We start from the raw sequence: 18,899 nt of genomic DNA, 5'->3' as shown, positions 1-18,899 counted from the left end.
CTCTGCATTCGTTTTTATGCTGACAGTTACCTGTGGTGCGACCAGCGGATACCTTCGGCACCATCATCATCGGCTATCGGCCATCTACCCGTTTCGGCTTACTGTCTGGTGCCCCGCCGCGGGGCAGCTGCAAGCAAAAAAAGTCTGAGTTGCAGAGTTCAATGCATGCCACTTCGTGGTTGTGCCACGCCACCTGCGTCCGCTCTTTCTTTGCATCTCTTCCAGAATCCTTGGTGGATACCTGTCCTCTCCTCTTTCTCTACAATCCTCTTCCTCCCCGTCACAATAATCCTTTTATTTCTTCTCCTTAACTGCATCTATCATCTGTCGCCATGGCTAGCGGAGTGCCTCATGTTGGGCGCAAGCCTGCCACTGTCCTCTCCGCCACCGAGCTGATCGGCAACACTCCCCTCGTCCGACTCAACAAGGTGCCTCAGTCGCTCGGCGTAGAATGCGACGTTTACGCAAAGACGGAGCTGTTCAATGCCGGCGGCAGTGTCAAGGACAGGATTGCCTTGCGAATGGTGGAGGAGGCCGAGAAGAGTGGCAGGATAAAGCCGGGCGATACTTTGATTGAGCCCACCAGCGGCAACACGTATGTTCTTCTTCCCACAACATGCCATGAGTGAAAATAACACGTCGCCATAGCGGCATTGGTCTGGCCCTCGTTGGTGCCATCAAAGGCTACAAAACCATCATCACCATGCCCGAGAAAATGTCGGCCGAAAAAGTTTCTGTGCTTCGAGCCCTCGGCGCCACCATCATCCGTACTCCCACCCAGGCCGCCTGGGACGCTCCCGAATCGCACATTGGAGTCGCGCGCCGTCTTGAAAAGGAAATCCCCAACGCCCATATCCTCGACCAGTACGGTAATGCCGATAACCCGCTTGCCCACGAGCATGGTACCGCTGAGGAGATATGGGAACAGACGGGTGGCAAGATTACTGCTGTTGTTGCTGGTGCTGGCACTGGCGGCACTATTACCGGTATTGCCCGTGGCTTGAAGAAGCACAGCAAGGACATCAAGGTTATTGCTGCCGATCCTCAGGGCAGTGTTCTTGCTCTGCCGGAATCCCTGAACCAGGAGCATGTGAATGAGCCGTACAAAGTGGAGGGCATTGGATACGACTTCATCCCAGATGTTTTGGACCGTGAAATTGTTGACAAGTGGTACAAGACGGATGACGAGGAGTCGTTTGTCCTTGCGAGACGCTTGATTGCCGAAGAAGGTCTTCTCGTCGGCGGCTCTTCTGGATCGGCCATGGCTGCCATGCTCAAAGCCGTCAAGGACTACGGTTTCAAGAAGGGTGATGTTGTGGTTGTCGTGTTGCCCGATAGCATCCGCAGCTACTTGTCCAAGTTTGCCGACGACGACTGGCTCGCCGCCAACGGTCTCCTGTCCACCGGCAGCGCTGAAACCTCCCTCGCCAAGAACGCCACTGGCGGTGATGCTTCCGATCCCTACGCTGGTGCTACCATTGCCTCTCTCCGTCTGAAGCCGGTTACTTCTGTCGTCGATACTGCTCCGTGCTCCGAAGCCATTGAGACTATGCGTGACAAGGGCTTCGATCAGCTTCCGGTGCTGTCTGCCACCTCCAAGCTTGTCGGTATTGTCACCCTCGGCAACCTGCTGTCATACATCTCCCGTGGCCGGGCCACACCCCAGAACCCCGTCAAGGACGTCATGTTCAACTTTAGCCGTCTGGACGAAATTGTCACCGATCCCCGACAGAGCGCTTCCGTGGCCAAGACCACTGGCCCCAAGCGAAAGTTTGTCGAAATTACCCTGGATACGCCACTATCTACCCTTAGCAAGTTCTTTGAGTGGAACAGCGCCGCAGTCGTGACAGCACGCAGTGACGAGAAGGGATCATTGTCCAAGCCTATTGGTGTTGTTACAAAGGTTGATTTGTTGACTTGGATGGTCAACAAGAAATAAGATGCGGGCATGTTTTGCTTTTCTAAATCTTTATATGGTGGCATGATTGGGCGTTTTGTTTGCGACTGTAGATATGAAATGAGGATTTCATTGGATGATCAACTGGGTATGGGTAGTAGACTCAACATCTACACAGATGATTTAGATTTTCTAAATGAATGCATTTAGTTACAAATACGGATGATGTGCTGTGTCCCATGGCGATGGATGAACGAGGTAATGTTTGAAATTAATACTAGTATAGTGAAGTATACCCTTGCCCACTTCATTAGCTTGTCCAGGGAGAATTTATTTATACACGCTGCGCCATCCACCACCACCACTTGTCAACATCTGCCTCCTTGGTAGTAACACTTCCAGGGACAACCTCGACATCGATATCAAACTCGCCCATCTGCTGAAACGAAAACTTTTCCGAGCCATACTCACCCAGCCACGAATCCTGGTCCTCTGACCCAATCTCGTCGACGCCAACGCCCGAGTCCAAAAGTCCCTTGCTCTTCGAGGCCCGAATCCGCGTCAGCTCATTCTCCAGCTGGCTCTTGACCAGGTTGGCCGGCAGCGCGGTAAACAAGTCCATCTTGTTGGCGGCAATCAAGACCGGGACCGCGGCCTTGTTCTTCCCCTTGTCGCCCGCCCTGCGCTGCAGATGCAGCAGCACGTCGTGGAGATATGCGGCGGTGGGGGCGAGCGTCTCCTGCTCGCCCAGGGCGGCGGCGTCGACCATGAACACCACGGCTTTTAACTTGTCGGCGTCGGCCAGCTTGGCCATGGCTACGTTGCGGAGCTTGCCGTGGCCCGGGGTGTCGACGAGCAGGAACTTGGTGTAGGTGCCCGACGAGTCGTCGTGGTTCCTGAAGGAGCCTTTGGTCTTGGCGTCGGTGGTGGCGTTTAGTTCGACGGATTGCGTGCGCTGCGTGGTGTGCGTGTCGGCGGGATTGGTGCCGCGCTCGAGGAGGGTGAGCAGGGACGTCTTGCCGGCGTTTTCGGGCCCGATGAGGAGCACGGTCGGGGCGATGGTGTATGTGGCGGAGGAGGCGAGGACGAAGTGTAGCAGGATCGGGCCGCCGATCATGATGAGGAACCCGAGGAGGATGACGGGGATGGACGGCGTGAGGAGCGCCTCGACGATTTGCGTGGCTGTCGGCATGGTGATCGTGATGATGAGGGCGATGTGGGAGGAGAGGGGGGGTAGGATTGAGCAGGAAGCTCGTGGTTATAGCTGCGGAGGAGAGGTTGGCGTGGCGTATATGCGCAGCATGTATCGTGTGTTGAAGGTTTGGACCTTGTGCGAGGGTGGTTTGACGGCTTGGATCGCAGCATTTATCGAACCATGTGGATGTGGTGTTGCGACCTTGGCAGAAAGTTTACGCCACAGGTCGAAGGGGACACCAGCCACAGAAAGAAAGGGCGGTAATTGCACCAGACTGCACATGTGTGGTTGAGCTGTCACTGGTCCCCTGACAAGCCACGCTGTACTCCGTAGCCACGGGGCTTCGTCGTGTCATTGCCCCAGGCGGGTCTCAGATATGGAGGACGACGAAAGAGACTACATGTAGGCGCAGGATTTGTGTAGGTAATTGTGATTTGAGGGGAGATACATAAGATGATTGTGTGGATGAAGTGAAATAAAAAAAAATTATTGAGATGCGCCTGCTGGAATATTTGTCTCATGGTGCAAATGGTGAATTGTCCAGACATGATCAAATCGCTGATAGCCACGGGGTCCATTGACCCCTGCACGGCCGCCCTGCTCAGCCTCGTTCAGCTCTGAGCATTGGCTTCTGAGTGGCCAGCGGGTCCGTCGGTTCCCTCATCCCCGTCCGGGATAATTTCCATCTCATCCAGATCACGCCGCCTCGGATACAAAGAAATCCTGCACCAGTGCTAAAGTTTGCTATCCCTTTTGCAATGCTTACCCTGTGTGCGGCCGTTGCGTTCTCATGATTTTGTTTTTGCCACAACCTTAATTCCCCAGCACGTACGGAATACTCCGTAAGCAGCTGCCCTCGGCACAACCAGCCTCGAGAATTCTTGCACTCGGGTTTTGTCAGCCACGACGCTTCGAGGCGCATCCCCCAACATCTCAACACCGAATCTCTCGTTTGGCTCCCCTGTCAACCGGGCCATCCGGGCGCTGCGCAGGCCTGCTGCTCCTGCCGTTACATGAGTAGTCCTGCTAGACCGAGCAGCAAATCCGCTGCGTCCGCGAGTGGTGCCAGTGCGCCCCCCATACAGTTTGCTACCAAGTCTTCGGTTGCATCTCCGAAGCTCAACAACGAAATGGAAATGGGCAGCCTCGCCGCCGATGGCCAGGCGGGCGATGATGACGCTGCTGTCGCTGTCAGTCCCGAGAAGGACATCATGCAGCTGGCGCGGATAGGTGACATCGTTGCCATGGAGAAGCTATTTGAGTCGGGAGAGTTCGATGCTACATACAGTGACGACGAGGGCATCACGCCCCTACATGTAAGCAGGCCGGCCAGCAAACCCCCCATCCCTTCCAACGATGTCATTGTCAAACTGGACAACGAAATCTGGAAGATGTAAAACTTGACGCTGACAATCCCAGTGGGCTGCCATAAACAACCAGTATGCCATGTGCAAGTTCCTTATCGAACACGGCGCCGAAATCAACCGCAAAGGCGGCGAGTCTGTTGCTACACCTCTCCAGTGGGCAGCCCAACGATGCCATTACTACACCGTCAATCTGCTTCTCCAGCACGGCGCCGACCCGCTCATCACCGATGCCCAAGGCTACAATACTCTGCACATCTCAACCTTCAACGGAAATACCCTGCTGATTGTGCTGCTCTTGCACCAGGGCATCCCCGTCGACGTCCTCGATACCTTTGGGCACACTTCACTCATGTGGGCAGCGTACAAAGGCTTCCCCTCGTGTGTAGACGTCTTCCTGCGCTGGGGCGCCAGCGTTCACGCAGCCGATGAGCAGGGATTCACAGCTCTCCACTGGGCTTTGGTCAAGGGCAATCCGGGATGTATCCAGAAGATTATTGAGTACGGCGCCGACCGGTTTGCGAAGACTGAGAGCGGCAAGACGCCTTCGGTGACGGCCACCGAGCTAAATACACAGCCTGCGTGGCATCGAGCCTTGAGGGAATGCGGCTACGACCGCGAGGGCAATCCAGTGACTCCTCCGTGGCCTGGTGCCAATTATTTTCTTAAGGATAAGAGGGCCTTCACATCCAAGTTTCTCTTCTTCTGGCCGTGGGTTATGATTTGGGGCGTGCTCATTGTTATTTCCTATGCGCCGGTATTCTTGGGTCTTCCGTTGGCGGCCGGGGTTGTGTATTGCGCGCATTGGTGCGCGACGCAGGTTTTGGAGTATGCTCCATCTGACATGCGACACTTTCACAAAACGGTGAGTTTCGGACCCGTGCTGGATTTTTCCCCGTCTGTCATCTGACGTCTCTCTAGCCCTGGATGGCTGGCATTTTCGCGGGCTCCCTCTTCCTCGTTGGAGTGAACTGGCTCAGCACTGTAGTGTGGACCACGATTCGCGGCGAGAGCTCACACATGATTCTGAATCTTGTATTTGGCGTTCTTTTCGGGTTGACCACATTCTTCTACGCAGCGAGCATGCGATATGATCCTGGATTCGTGCCAAAGTTGAATGGCATCGCGGAGCAGCGGGCCGTCATTGACGAGCTTCTGGCTAGCTGGAGGTTTGACGAGGCCAATTTCTGTGTTACTTGCATGATTCGTACGCCGCTCCGAAGCAAGCATTGCAGACGCTGCCAGCGCTGTGTAGCAAAGCATGACCAGTACGTGCAGCAAATGATGTTTTGATTAAGGTTTCCACTGACGACGTGAATGTAGTCACTGTCCCTGGGTGTACAATTGCGTTGGCATCAACAACCATAGACACTTTTTCTTGTACCTTGTTAATCTGACCTTTGGTATTCTTGCCTATGACTGGCTAGTGTATTATTGTGAGTTCAATTTTTAGTCGGAGTCCAGGACAATATTGCTAACTTGATCTAGATTTTGGTGTCGTTTCTACAGACGCTCCCGCGTCTTGCAATGTCCTCGGTCCCGGCTTCTGCAAGCTCATCAACTCGGACGCCTACACTTTACTCTTGTCTGTCTGGGTCAGCCTGCAGCTGATATGGGTGACCATGCTGGTGTTCACCCAGCTCGTTCAAGTGTCCCGAGCCATGACCACGTTTGAAAACATGACGGGAATTCACACTCGCGAAGCGACTACGGCGCTTACCTCGACCGGCACACCTCTGGATCCATCCCTCGCAGCGGCCGCGACATCCACCACGTCCGCCGGCGGCCACGGAGGTAGACACAAGGGGGGCATGCTCAAACAATGGAGCCGCATTCTCGGTGTCGACCCCTTTATCGAGACGATTACCGGCCGTGGCGCTGCCACTGGTAACAGTAGACGAAAGAAGAAGAACCCCTACAGCCGGGGTTGTGTGTCCAATTGTAAGGACTTTTGGTGTGATCCGGCTCCCGTCTTTGGCCAGAGAGAGAACGGAACGGCTGTCCTCGGGGGTGGCAAAGTGGACTACACGGCCATGTACGAGAGCCCTACACTGATGAGTCTCACGGGCATGAGAACACGCGGGGGGTACGAATCCGTCGAGACGGAGGAGGTATAGACGTCGGATCTGGGGACAAGTCTTGATGCATACACCTTTTTCGGCGCACGGTAGATGTCTTATTTTGTGTTTGCATTTGGGGCGGTTGTTGAGCAGGTGGCCCTTGAAAGAGGGCAGACGTGTCAAGCTGGGTGTGCGTTCTTGGATGCTTCACACGAGCGTGCGAGCTATGATTTATGACCAGGGACCTCGGCGAGGTTGTAATAGAGTATTGTGTATGATGAGTTGTCAGCACGTTGTGACGGTGTGTGAAATGCCGCATCCACCTCGCAAACTTGCACCGTTTGCTTCTCAGCAACGGGAGTGAGTGGTTTTTCATCAATGCTTGACATGTGCAAATAAATCTAAAGAGTATATTAGGCATACACCATGTAACGTACGCGCACACCACATCGGCATGTCCTCTCCACCCCGGGGCCACCTCACAAAGTCCAGATGTCCACATGCATATCGTCACTTGAGGTCGGCAAAGCCCATGGTCCCGTCGGCGACGTTGTGGTCGACGTAGCGCCCCTGGAAAAACGCCTGGCCGACGAGCCAATTGTCCCCGAAGGCGTCGGACCCGTGCACCGCGGCGGTGCAGTTGTCGCCGTCGCTGGCAAACGCCAGCGCCTCGGGCAGAATGTCAAAGTTGGCGCCGGCAAAGGAGAGGCCAATGGTCGGCGGGGCGCTGCAGTTGTAGTAGCCCGCGAGGCCGGTGCTCGTGGGCACGGCCTGGACGCCGGCGCGCGCGAAGACGTCGGCGACGCGGTGCGTGGGGCCGAAGATGACGGTCGTCCCGGAGTCGGTGATGATGCTGGCGCCGTGCTGGACCGCCGCCCCGTCGACCGTCACGTCGCCTTGTACCGCCCACTCGCCCTGTGTTAGGGGGACCGTGGTGAGCGGCTCTGTGAAGGTGTCGGTTGCTAGTGTGCCGTAGTACAGTTCGCCGGTCTTGTTGGGCCGTAGGGCGAGGCCGAAGCGGCACGTTGACAGGGCGCCCTGGTCGCAGAGGCTGTTGATGAAGGGGGAGCCGCGGAGGGCGCTGCCCTGCTGGCTGGCGTAGCCGATGAGGCCGTCGCGCGGGAAGGTCGGTGGTGAGGCTGGGTCTTGGATGTCGCCTAGGGTTTGGTTGGCTACGGTGAGGTTGGCTGAGAGCTGGGTGATGACGTCTTGGTAGACGTTGCCGGATGCCTGGCGTTTGGTGTCTTTAGCGTCCTGTTGTGTTGGGGGTTGCGGGCGGTTTTTTTACTTACGGTCAGAGTGCCCGATCCGTCCGGGTTGGTGGTGGCGTAGGAGATTCTGAAGCGGCGGTTGGCGTTGACGGACCCCGGCGAGGGCTTGTATACGCCTGGGTTGAGGATGGCGTCCGACGAGCCGGTGTCGATGAGGATTTCGAGGTCTGGACTCGCTCCGACGGTGAAGTGGGAGAACCAGAAGCCCTGGTTTTTGGACCTGTTAGTCTTTTGTATATTTTGCTCGTGGGGGTTGGGGCGGACATGCCTGGTCGTTGAACACGGGGGTGTCGTTGCCCGCTGCGGCAAGGCCCTTGATTGAGGCTATACGCTGGGCTGTTTCCCTGTCGACGACCTTGTAGAAGAGGGCGTGGGAGGAATCGGCCTGCGCGAGATGCGCGGCCGCGAGGAGGAGCAGTGTTTTGAGAGACATGGCTGTGCGTGACTGGTTCAGGAAGCGCTCAACACACGGAGGATATGGCTTGGGGCGTTGCGAATCCGCATCTTTATACGGGAAGAGTCCCGTCTTTGCCGTGATCCGTGCTGGAGTTACATCCGGAGTTTACCGTTGACCTTCTTGTTTGAGAGGATCTGCAACGGCACTAGCGATTCATCGACTTGGAGCGCCGGCCGGTGATGAGGTTCCAACGACGGCAGAGCAGGGAGGGCTGTTTAACAGACGGAAATGGTGCCAGATATATACGGGTTCCAATGCTCTTTTCTTGTTTGTCTAGACGCCGCGTGTTTTTTCGTCATCAGGCGCCGTGGTGATTATCGTGGACTTTTGCCCGAGACAGAGCGCGCCGCAAATCGACATGATCTACAAATACGGCCCCGGCTATGCCGGATGGGGAAGGCCGGACTCAAGCTGCCGGTTTGGAATTGGTCCGTCAGGTTATGTGGAATTCTTGTGTTTTTCACAATACCAGTACTTGCGCTTGTTATGGCTGACTTTGTCGCCTTTGCTACATTGATGATGCTGTGGGCAGGTGCCGGACAAAAGCGACACTGCAGAACTCGACATCTTTCTACAAGACCATTTCGACACCTTCCAACACCAGGTCATGACCAATACACACCAGTGGTGCTTGGACCTATTGCTGCGGCCTGGCCTTTGAATGGTTCCAGCGGTCGGGTAAGATGGGCAATCTTGAAGAAGTTATTAATGCCGAGAAACAAGCTTCCGAGCAATGACGGCAACAAGCGGACGTTTTGCGGCGGGATATCATAATGGGATTGCAATGGGGGGGTCGATATGACTGAATAGCAAAGCTTGGCGATCTTGACGAAGCGTTTAGTTTGTTCCAACAAGGGATTAAGCTTATACCTAACGATCGTCCCGGCCCCGTAGCTTTTCTACGGATTTTACCTACGACGGGATAGTCAACCCTACCGAACGTTCTCAATTCCAGACATGTACCCAGGAACCGAAACAGGATATCTTTAGTGCGAGGAAGATATCCCAGACTCATCTAGCTCACGATGAGATGGCACACCCCTTTCCATGCTCAACTACGGAGAATCAAGCTCTAGGGTTGGTGGATGAGGTACAACACTGGTCAGCGGCCTCCAAATAGCGAAACGGTAGCACGCATATTACCAGACACTTATAAAAGTGGAACGTTATGGTGTGCATGCAGGTTACTACATCTTTCTACTCTGAGCTAGCAAGGCCAGATGGTGTCGCCAATGGTGATGTGCCTGTGACGGTGGCGCTGTAGAGCGTGGTGGTGAGGCTTTGTGAAGCAAAGCGTACAACAAGAGACCTCTATTATGGACAAAGTATGTGCCTATCGAGCGTGAGAAGATCAGACCCAATTTCCATATATACAGGAGAGCAACTAGAAGCTCTCAGGAGCAGGCTATTTCGGGATGTGGCCGATTCCAAGGAGCCGTGTAGAAGCATGATTGGGGTCTTCAGCCGCTGAATGCACAAGATCTGGTAGTCGTTGCTCTTCAAGAGTTGGGTTTCTGTGAGCTCTCTCATCCAATAGAGTAGATGCATCGCTGACCTTTGCCCTCGCGATGAATGCAGTGGCCGCTGACACCATTCTCATTGTCAAGGCATCATCGTCCGCGAGGATCGTGGTAAGAGGTCTAATGTTGCATTCGGAAGTAGCATTCAACAAATCCGAATGCAAGCCGCAAGAGGCGATACTATGCGGTCTGCAATCAGAAAGAGGGAAATCTCACCATTTAACACAGGCAAGGTCACGGCCATGGTGCAAGTCCGGCAACTGAAGAAGATATCCGCCACTGCTACTTCCCTGAGGCCATCATTAGCATTTTCAACGCCATTCACGGGCCGGCAGATAGATTTGCTGGCCAATAGACTAGATTCAACGATGACAAAGATACAATCCTAGATCTCAGCTTTGTATATAATCTGGGCCGGCTTATGAGAGGCTCGTTGAAAAGGCAGAGCTGGTCCGGACTAAACCGAGACTCTGAAGGGGAGGACTAGATGTGCAAGACAAGATGCAGCCACAACCAAGGAGCACAAAAGATTCGTCAAGACAGTGAGGGGAGGGCGGAAAATGGTTCAACATGGGAAGACGGTGAAGGAGGTAATAGGAGCGTACCGTGGAAGTGGGAGACCGACGGCCAATAATAGCGCGGGCGCTGAGTTTCTGAGATAGCTTAGCTATTGGAGCACGTACTCTACGGCTTGCTGGAAGGATAGGATCAGCTGATAGTACATATGTAAAGGATGGAAGACGGAAAGGTGTGACGATAGGGCTAGACTGCTCTCACGCACCACTTTGGTATGGTGGTACGGCATCTACAAAAGCAAAAACAAGTGTGGCGTGCAGTCACTCTGCCAAAACAACTACCGCATTGGTTACACACCAGAAAGTTGAGCTATAATACCGTGGGATGTCGTTTTTTACGCATGGAGATGCATGGCGTGGAATATGACAGCTGAACTTGACTGAGACACCATCGGGTACATTCGGGCTTACATCCCAAAAGTACCAGTTGACCATTCTCTTTACTTCTCTACATAAGCACACCATATCCACGATGTTTGACCATCCCATAACTGTCATCTTGCACTTTCCATTCTAACCTCTTCAGAATGTTCGGCAAAGCAGCACTTATTGTAGCAATTGCAGGCGTGCTCACGCTGACAGCAGCGTATGTCTAATCTACTTACTCCCCTCAGCACCCCTCATACTGATTAGTCACAGTCTTGAGCCGCAACAACCACTGAATGCCGTAGACCACGAGGAAAATGCAGTCCATGGGAACAGCGACGCTGCGGATGACTCGCCAGCACCAGCACTCGAAGCTGAGAGGGTCGAGTTCCTCGGGTACGTCAACGCCAGCCAAGTCTCGGTCGCGGACTGCCCCCAATGGCCGACGCATAACCAAGCCGTCAAGGTGGGCGAGATCTGGTGGCAAGACAATGGATGGTACGCGCAACCGTTGAAGATGTGGAATCACAGGCATGCCATCGAATGGGGGTATTGCATCGAAACCCGGTTCGGCTGGGACTCGGACTCGGGACAGATCTTTTACGCGCAAAAGGTCAGCGAGTCCGAGCAATTCTCGGAGTGGGCTCTCAAAGCGTACAAGATCTGGAGCGCCGCCTTAACCGAAGGCGTCGTCGGTTGGAATGCCGACAAGGCGAGGTGGTTGCCCTGCACAAACGTACCGGGCTGCGGCGGCGGCGCCCGGTTCGCAATGGACAAGAACCTGTGCTTCCGGGCGAGGCTCAAGTCCGGGCGTGTCATCACGGCGTGCGAGACGTTCACCAACCAGGGGTACAGGATTTGCGGCGAGTACAGCAGGAAGCACCATGGGCGTAACAGGTGTGGTACGGGGCGGAATTCGCACTATTGGTTTGGCACGGAAACGGGATGTTGGGAGAACTAGGGCCAAGAAGAGATGATCCACGAAACAGGATGATGGTGGGCTGACGATGCTGGGAGGCAAGGGTAACGGAGTGAGTGAATGTCTAGGTTAAAAGACGGCAAGACTCGAATATTCCGGGCTACATATACAGAGTTCCTTATGGACCCCTTTGTATGTCGGGATAGAGATGAGGAGATGAATACATTCCCTGAACGAAAGTAAGAGCTGGGGGCATATGGCGTTCCCCAGGTATGGCCACACATTCACCATTCTCGCCCATTACGTGACCCAACCAGTATAAACAACCCGATCTGACTATTGCAATTGACCAAGTAGGCTGAGATAAAACAGAGTATATATACTATAGTATATGTAGAGTCTAAGCGGACTTATAAGTGGACCTCGATTTACTCCAAGGTTGTCGTTGGTAAAGTAGAGTTGAATAAGGGTTAGGGTTGTCCAAATTGGGCTATAGGAATAAGCTGGGCTGTGAGCAGTCTCCGACAGATATCTCCATGTCAGCTTTCTAGAAGGCACCCTTGTCTCGCCCAGTAAGCCAGGACCTCTCAAAGACTGCTGGCACCAGTGAGACGGACGTACGTACCACGAGGCCAGAAGCTGCCAGGCAACAATACCACACCAACCTGGGTGCGATTCAAAATCACGCCCAATATAACCCATGGAACAATCGCAAGCCCGTCTTTGTCGCCATGTTTGATGCTCCTGTTATCATGTCTGCCCCGACGGATTCGATTTCGCGAAACATTGGGGCTGTGAAGCAGTACGATGCCAGCCTTGCAGCCTACAGGCAACCAATACGCGTTGTCGTCCCAACAGATAATCCGACCATGTCTCACCACGCGGCATGGTGAAATCTAATTATCCAACTCATTTCAGACCCTCGACTACACTCTGTAAACGCTCTAGGGACATCAGGTGCGCCCGATTAGACACAAGAGAAGCCCATTCCGCCGTCTTGACTGGAGATATCTTGTTGCAAACGACACCTGCGTAGCATCTGCCCGAGACTCTGGCACCCGTGACTGATTCCCTTCAACCACATGCGACCAGGTGAGCCTTGCCATCAGCTGAGCCCCCACCGCTTTGCATCATGCCGGAACATACAATTGCTACAAGAATCCGCCGTCATGTACAGGTCCAACTTCCATCCTCGACCCGTATCCGCATGCGCATACGCATCCTCACCGCCGACCTCATGTCGCGATCAACGCAGTGGAAGGCCATGACGGTCATGACCGTCGACGGCTTCGGCTTCGCCCTGGCCAAGTCTGCGCAGACGTTTCTCATCGAACAGGCTCTATGTCGAAGCTTCTATGCCATCCGTGACCCCGCCGTCATCCGCCCGGACGGCAGTGTGCCCGAGGACATGTGCAAGACGGACGATCTGCAGTCCCAGGTCGCCTTCTTGTCCAGCACGCTCAACTTTACGCTCTTGATTGCCAGTACGACATCTGTCTACCTGTTGTTATTGTTGTTTCTTGCCAAATGTGCCTGATATCGCGAGCTAACTAGCATCTCCTTAGGCTTTCTGGCCACACCGGTCTTTGCCCGCCTGGCGTTGACCGTCGGAAAGAGGACTGTGCTTCTCATCAACGCCGCGAGCTACATGTTGCGCATGATACTATTCACAGCCGTGGGTGAGTGAATGAATTCACATCCTTGCGTTCCAGCTCGAGTGCTGCTCTATATGCCCCGGCGGACTGACACACCCTGAATCCAAGTGTACTTTTATACCTTCACCGACGTCCGCTGGGTGCTTCTGCTGTGGGTTTTGGAGCTGGTGGGAGGCGGGATGCCAGTACGAGAGGTCTTGCTGTGGATGTACATGGCCGAGAGCGTCCCGGAAGACGGACTGTAAGCACGACTTCTTCTTTCTTCTCCTCACCGCCTGCCCGCCGGCCACTGATATAAACTGACGCCTCTTGGGCCGCTAGAACGGGCGCTTTTAATGTCTTGAGCGCCATTCTCATCGGGATGATGGCCGTCGGGACCTTTATCGGCGCTCTGCTTCTCAGGCAGCACGTCTGGCTGCTGTGCTCGATAGTCATCTGCATTTGCGCCCTGGTCATGCTACTAATCTGCCTGCTTCCGAACCATCACAAATCTCTCTACCCCGAGGAAGAGGACATCTTGGGTGGCGAGGATAGTCCCCGTTCGTCCGCCTCACAGGCGTCATCACCAGCCACTTCGCTTCTCAACGGAGAGCAAGACGGCCGCGGCGCCTCGCAGGGCCCTCCGCCCTTGTGGCAGACCGTCCTTCGTGCTGCCACGGTCGATCTGCTGCTCTCCATACAGTTCGTCGTGCAGGCGCTCCATAATCCTCTCACCCTGAGAGTCATGAGCATATTCTTCACTTACACCTTGGCCGGGACTGTTTCCGGCACCTCCCAGCAATGGGCCTCGAGCACTTTTCACACGAGCCTGGCCGACGTGGACAAGGTCACCTCCATGGAACAGGTCGTCTCTGCCATTGTCCTGTTTTCTCTGCCCACCGTCTCGCAGCGACTGCTGCGGCCGCGCTTGCGCAGCAAACAGAACACAGACCTTTCGGTCATCACGGCCAGCTTGGTATTGTGTGCGTTTGGCGCCCTTGTCATGTCCCTGGCGCCGTCTATTGGCATTTACGCTGTGGGCGTGGCCGTCTCCGCCCTCGGCGTCGGTCTGGCCGATTCATTGCGATCGTTTGCCACCAGTGCCTTGTCCGACACCGAGACGCTGGAAAGCCTCTACATGAGCATTCGCACCATGCAGTCGCTGGCAGCTATCGTCGGCACGCCGCTGTGGGGAGGCATTTTCCTTCTCATCTTGAAGAGCGACGGAGGATTGCCGCCTGGCCTTCTCTTCTTCGCTACTAGTATCGTCTTCCTTGTCTCTTTGTATTCAACGATGCCGTTGCGCGGATACAGATAGAAGGGATATTATGGGATTGTATCTATGAGTCGAGATGGGCTGGTGGGGGACTCTTTATGGCAAGGATAGAGTGTGGTTAGAATTAGATTGCTCTCTTCGGATGAAGGCATCCGGCCACCGCCCCGGGTGTCCTGACTCCTGAGTAGACCTGAATAGCTGTGACGCGTGTGACAATCCACGCTACGGCTGTGATACGTGGCATTACAGATGATGATGGCGACAACGAATACACGATATTATTTAAACTTTGCACTAGTTATGCGAGATCTGAGATGGCAAAGAATCCAGATTGAACCGCGTGTGAAACATCAATGAACTCTCCTAGTCATCAACAGGTTAATGTCAATAAGCATCGACTACTTGCTTCATGCCGCCGTAACAGAGTGTGATAATGGAGTGGCGTCTGAGTGAGCCATGTGGACAGAAGCTAGTACTAGCGATTCCATAGAAGGATTGTGAGACTCTGTAATCCGCCAACTCCCGATCAACGAGTGACTGTTTTAACTGGGAAAGGCATGTGGCCCCTCAGAAAGTGCGTCTGCTGCTGGTCAGGCCTGAGACAATGCGCCGTGTGAAACCGCCATGCCATGGCCACGGCACCATTTGGTTGACGTGATGTGTAGAATGTCTGCCTGCGCGTCGGCAACGGAGGGGGCTAGCCATTGAGTTGCTCTCGTCCACTTAGTCGCTTAAGGCTCATCTAGTCAAGTTGAAGAATGATGAAATCCCAAGGCCCCTGGACGTTGGGCTGAAGACAGTCCCTGAATTATTGACCGTTGGACCCCGCCCGCATGCTGTTCCGCTTTAAACCGTTGCGACCAGACTTTACTATTTCCACCACGTGGGTGTGTATGTAGCAGTTGCATCATGACTTCAATGTCTGGCTACCTGTCAGGGTGTGTCCATGTAAGTATACAACGATATGGCGAAACGGATATAGAGATGACGACGGGGGTCAAGCTCACCGAGGTTGCAAAGACGCAACGCTCGCTCACACTCGCGCGGCTTCGAACGTGACGACTCTGCATGTACTTTTGTCCTGCATCGGCGGTGACTCTACATGCTTCGGAACCTGCATTTGAAGGCGTACGTTTGTTCTTTGGTATCACATCCAGTGGCTTGCGCAAACCTGCTGTGGCCGGAGATTCCTCCGGCCATGGGCTCCCTGCTGGTTGCGCCCGTTCACCTCACGTGTATGACTTATTTATCTTGATATCCTGGTTAGGCCATGAGCCTTGGCGGCGCACATTAGACTGCCGTCTTTGCAAGCCGTCTCTCCCCTCACGTTTATGCATGCTACAAGAAAAATGGACAATTTCCTCCCCAATTCCCGTCGAACAGTCCGTACATTGGACTTTGCCGACTTTCTCCATGGCGATGCTAATAAACAGAGCAAATTTTGCCGAGAGCTAATCGCGTGCCTCAGCACTGTGGGATTCGTGAAGCTTGTGAACCACGGACTTGGTGACGAAGAGCTCTACGAAGTATTTGAATGGGTAAATGGCATCCAATCACGAACCGATACATGGAACATGCTAACTGGTCCGTCGTATGCATACTCTAGAACAAGAGGTTCTTCTCACTCCCCCTTGCCGCGAAGACGAAAGCGGCGCACCCATATGGACCGAACCCACATCGCGGTTACAGCTACATCGGGCAGGAGAAGCTGTCCAAGGTCAAGGACTACGAAAAGGGCACTCGAAATGCTGCCGAAGTTTATGACGTCAAGGTACTCGTTCCACCCTGCCTCGTCTCCCGTACCATTGTTGCTTGACTGACATTGTCTTACAGGAATCGTTTGACCAAGGTCCCGCACACGACGAACTGTATCCGAATAGGTGGCCAGACGAGGGTGATCTTCCAAATTTCCGAGTATTCATGGAAAGATTATACGATCGCTGCCACCAAATCCATCAAGAGATCCTTCAAGCCCTAGCACTTGGCCTTGGCCTTGGCCCTGGCTTCTTTCGAGACATATGCGACCAAAACACTTCGGAAGTACGCTTGAACCACTACCCCGGGTGCGAGGCTGCCGTCCTGCACAAAGGTGCAAAGAGAATATCCGAGCATACAGACTTTGGCACAGTTACACTGCTCTTCCAGGACTCCGTGGGTGGCCTAGAGATAGAAGACCAGCATGTTCCGGGAGACTACTTCCCCATTCCCTTTGGGAGTAGATCGGAGATGATTGTCAACATTGGTGATTGCCTCCAGCGCTGGTCCAACAACAAGTTCCGCGCCACGAGCCATCGTGTAGTCCTCCCTCCGGGGTTGAGTGATGGCTGGATCGAGGACAGATACTCGGTGGCCTATTTTGGGAAGCCTAATCGGTCACAAGCTGTGGGTGCCCTGCCTGAGCTTTTACCGGAGGGAGTAAAGTCTAAATATAGCAACATTACTGCTTGGGAATATAATCAAGAGAAACTCACCTTGACATACTAGGATAAAAATCACTGAATACAAGAGTATTGCCTATGATGCGATTCCTAGGCGGTAAAACAAAAAGGGGCGCCCAGGGGCCAGGAAAGGGATGAGTAATATCTGTTACACGGAAGTCACGTTGCGGCTCGGTCCGACCCTTGAACCTGACGATAGTTACACAAGAAAGGGTTCGAGATCTAGTTGAGGCCTAAGACTTCTACGCCAAGGGGCTGACGCTCACCCTTGCTCTGTGTAAATAGGGGTCTTCTGCCCCAAGAACCTTTTGACACCAAAGCAAAGTATCAGCATGAATAGAACTATCGTTCCAAGCTCTTGTATTATAAGCCCTTGTCACAATATCCATTCACCTGCCAAATATGCAAATCCGCGACAGCTACGATGGTTCATTCGGCAGATATCTTGCATATACATCCGTATATGCCCCCATGGTTACAGTAGTGGACTTGCCCAGGTGGCAGCGTGAACTCCCCGCTCGAGTGCCTGGTTAATCCGACGCAAGGCCTCCTCCAGATACACTCGAGGATGTGCAAACACGATGCGAAACATACCCGGCGACTCGCTGTCAAAGTTGCCTCCCCATGCCAAGTACACTTTGTGCGCCCACAGAGCCTGCTTCAGCTCCTCTATGACGTCGTGGTTTGACGCTCTGTCTGGATGCCGATTGCGATACGCCTGGCCCAGATCAACCCACAGGAAAAAGGCAGCGTGGACGCCCGGCGTAAAGGGGATGGCGTGGCGCCGCAAGAAATCCGTCGCAAAGGTGTACATGGACGCTAGCCGGCGCCGATTTTCCGCGAGGTAGGCATTGGCAAACGCGTCGTCCTCAATCATTTGCGACACAATGTGGTCTGTAATGGACGACACGTACGAGTAGATGGCGACGGAGTTGAGCGCCGTGTGGAACGCCCGGTTGGAAAGGGAGATGATGCATCCCAGACGCCAGCCGTTGGCGCCGAAATCCTTGGAGACTCCCCAGAGAACGTGCACCAGGCCCGGGTTGATGAACTTTTCAAGGTCGAGGGCGAGGACCGAGGTGAACGGGGGGTCGCTCCAGACGGACAAGGCGTAGATTTCGTCGCAGACGAGATGAATTTGGTACTTGTTGCACAGCTTTAGGAAAGCCTTGAGGACTTCGGGCGAGTAGCACTGGCCCAGCGGATTATGCGGCGAGCACAGTAGCAATCCCTTGACGGCGGTGCCTTGCTCCCTCGCGGCGAGAATAGTTTCCTCATAGCACACGATGGCTTCCAGGCTCAACGGATCGACTTCGCCGAAAGTCACGGGCAGTGTGAGCACCTGCGGCCGCAGCGCGAGGTTGACTGCTCCGTAATACGGCCGGCCGAGAATGAAGGCATCCCCAGGGTTGGCAAACGCCCACGAGGTGTGCTCGAGGGCATTAGACACGCCGTTGGTGACAATGATTTGGGAGGCGTCCAGGGAATGATACGGACGAAGCTGCCGGTTGAGAAAGCGTGCCAGCGCGCTTCGCAATCGAGGACTTCCCATGGGGCCGTCCTGGTATGTCAACACGGAGCCACGCATGTTTATGCGCTGGGAGAGATAGTCCTCCAGCTCGGCTTGCATCAAGTGATTCTCGGCTACGCCCACATTCACGTATCCATTGGGGTTATCGTACGCGTCCCACGGGTCTTTCATCACTTCCCACATCACATTGAACGCGGACGGGGGGATTTGTTCTCGGGCCCGACGGGAGAGCATGGTGGAAGAAAATCTACTCCTAATTATTTACTTATTCCCTACCTGGCCAGGAGGAATAATTGATACCCACTATGTATGGATTGGATATGACAGTAAGACGGATAATCTTTTGTAGGAAATTTTTGATTTTGTTCCCCTTTTCCCCCGAGAATAAAAAAAAGA

At 54.1% G+C, this 18,899-nt stretch overlaps 8 protein-coding genes across 8 annotated transcripts; 5 read left to right on the top strand and 3 right to left on the bottom strand.

Moving 5' to 3' along the window:
• Positions 1-332: 332 nt before the first annotated feature.
• On the top strand, positions 333-1,939 carry cysB (Cystathionine beta-synthase; the record flags this gene model as incomplete). The annotated part of the gene is made up of 2 exons (XM_014693345.1): positions 333-595; positions 649-1,939. The coding sequence occupies 2 exons, from the start codon at positions 333-335 to the stop codon at positions 1,937-1,939; spliced, it is 1,554 nt and encodes a 517-aa protein (XP_014548831.1).
• Positions 1,940-2,231: 292 nt separating this feature from the next.
• Positions 2,232-3,089, bottom strand: Srprb (Signal recognition particle receptor subunit beta; the record flags this gene model as incomplete). The annotated part of the gene is made up of 1 exon (XM_014693346.1): positions 2,232-3,089. The coding sequence occupies one exon, from the start codon at positions 3,087-3,089 to the stop codon at positions 2,232-2,234; it is 858 nt and encodes a 285-aa protein (XP_014548832.1).
• A 1,016-nt stretch (positions 3,090-4,105) lies between these two features.
• AKR1 (Palmitoyltransferase) lies at positions 4,106-6,573 on the top strand (the record flags this gene model as incomplete). The annotated part of the gene is made up of 5 exons (XM_014693347.1): positions 4,106-4,408; positions 4,512-5,321; positions 5,378-5,724; positions 5,780-5,892; positions 5,945-6,573. 5 exons carry the CDS (start codon positions 4,106-4,108, stop codon positions 6,571-6,573), a joined length of 2,202 nt encoding a protein of 733 aa, XP_014548833.1.
• A 453-nt stretch (positions 6,574-7,026) lies between these two features.
• pr1 (Aspartic protease) lies at positions 7,027-8,220 on the bottom strand (the record flags this gene model as incomplete). Its single annotated transcript, XM_066129792.1, has 3 exons — positions 7,027-7,746; positions 7,809-7,994; positions 8,056-8,220. 3 exons carry the CDS (start codon positions 8,218-8,220, stop codon positions 7,027-7,029), a joined length of 1,071 nt encoding a protein of 356 aa, XP_065986010.1.
• A 2,646-nt stretch (positions 8,221-10,866) lies between these two features.
• Positions 10,867-11,666, top strand: G6M90_00g016960 (uncharacterized protein; the record flags this gene model as incomplete). Its single annotated transcript, XM_014693349.1, has 2 exons — positions 10,867-10,925; positions 10,979-11,666. The coding sequence occupies 2 exons, from the start codon at positions 10,867-10,869 to the stop codon at positions 11,664-11,666; spliced, it is 747 nt and encodes a 248-aa protein (XP_014548835.1).
• A 1,090-nt stretch (positions 11,667-12,756) lies between these two features.
• Positions 12,757-14,576, top strand: G6M90_00g016950 (uncharacterized protein; the record flags this gene model as incomplete). The annotated part of the gene is made up of 4 exons (XM_014693350.1): positions 12,757-13,108; positions 13,190-13,303; positions 13,388-13,520; positions 13,601-14,576. 4 exons carry the CDS (start codon positions 12,757-12,759, stop codon positions 14,574-14,576), a joined length of 1,575 nt encoding a protein of 524 aa, XP_014548836.1.
• Positions 14,577-15,883: 1,307 nt separating this feature from the next.
• On the top strand, positions 15,884-17,018 carry gloF_1 (2-oxoglutarate-dependent dioxygenase; the record flags this gene model as incomplete). Its single annotated transcript, XM_014693351.1, has 3 exons — positions 15,884-16,072; positions 16,141-16,305; positions 16,368-17,018. 3 exons carry the CDS (start codon positions 15,884-15,886, stop codon positions 17,016-17,018), a joined length of 1,005 nt encoding a protein of 334 aa, XP_014548837.1.
• Positions 17,019-17,447: 429 nt separating this feature from the next.
• ACCS_0 (1-aminocyclopropane-1-carboxylate synthase-like protein 1) lies at positions 17,448-18,737 on the bottom strand (the record flags this gene model as incomplete). Its single annotated transcript, XM_014693352.1, has 1 exon — positions 17,448-18,737. One exon carries the CDS (start codon positions 18,735-18,737, stop codon positions 17,448-17,450), a length of 1,290 nt encoding a protein of 429 aa, XP_014548838.1.
• Between the last annotated feature and the right edge of the window lie 162 nt (positions 18,738-18,899).

Source organism: Metarhizium brunneum, chromosome 1 (assembly GCF_013426205.1).
Source record: "Metarhizium brunneum chromosome 1, complete sequence".
NCBI classification, from domain to species: Eukaryota; Fungi; Ascomycota; class Sordariomycetes; order Hypocreales; family Clavicipitaceae; genus Metarhizium; species Metarhizium brunneum.
This window is presented reverse-complemented; position numbering and strand designations above follow the sequence as displayed.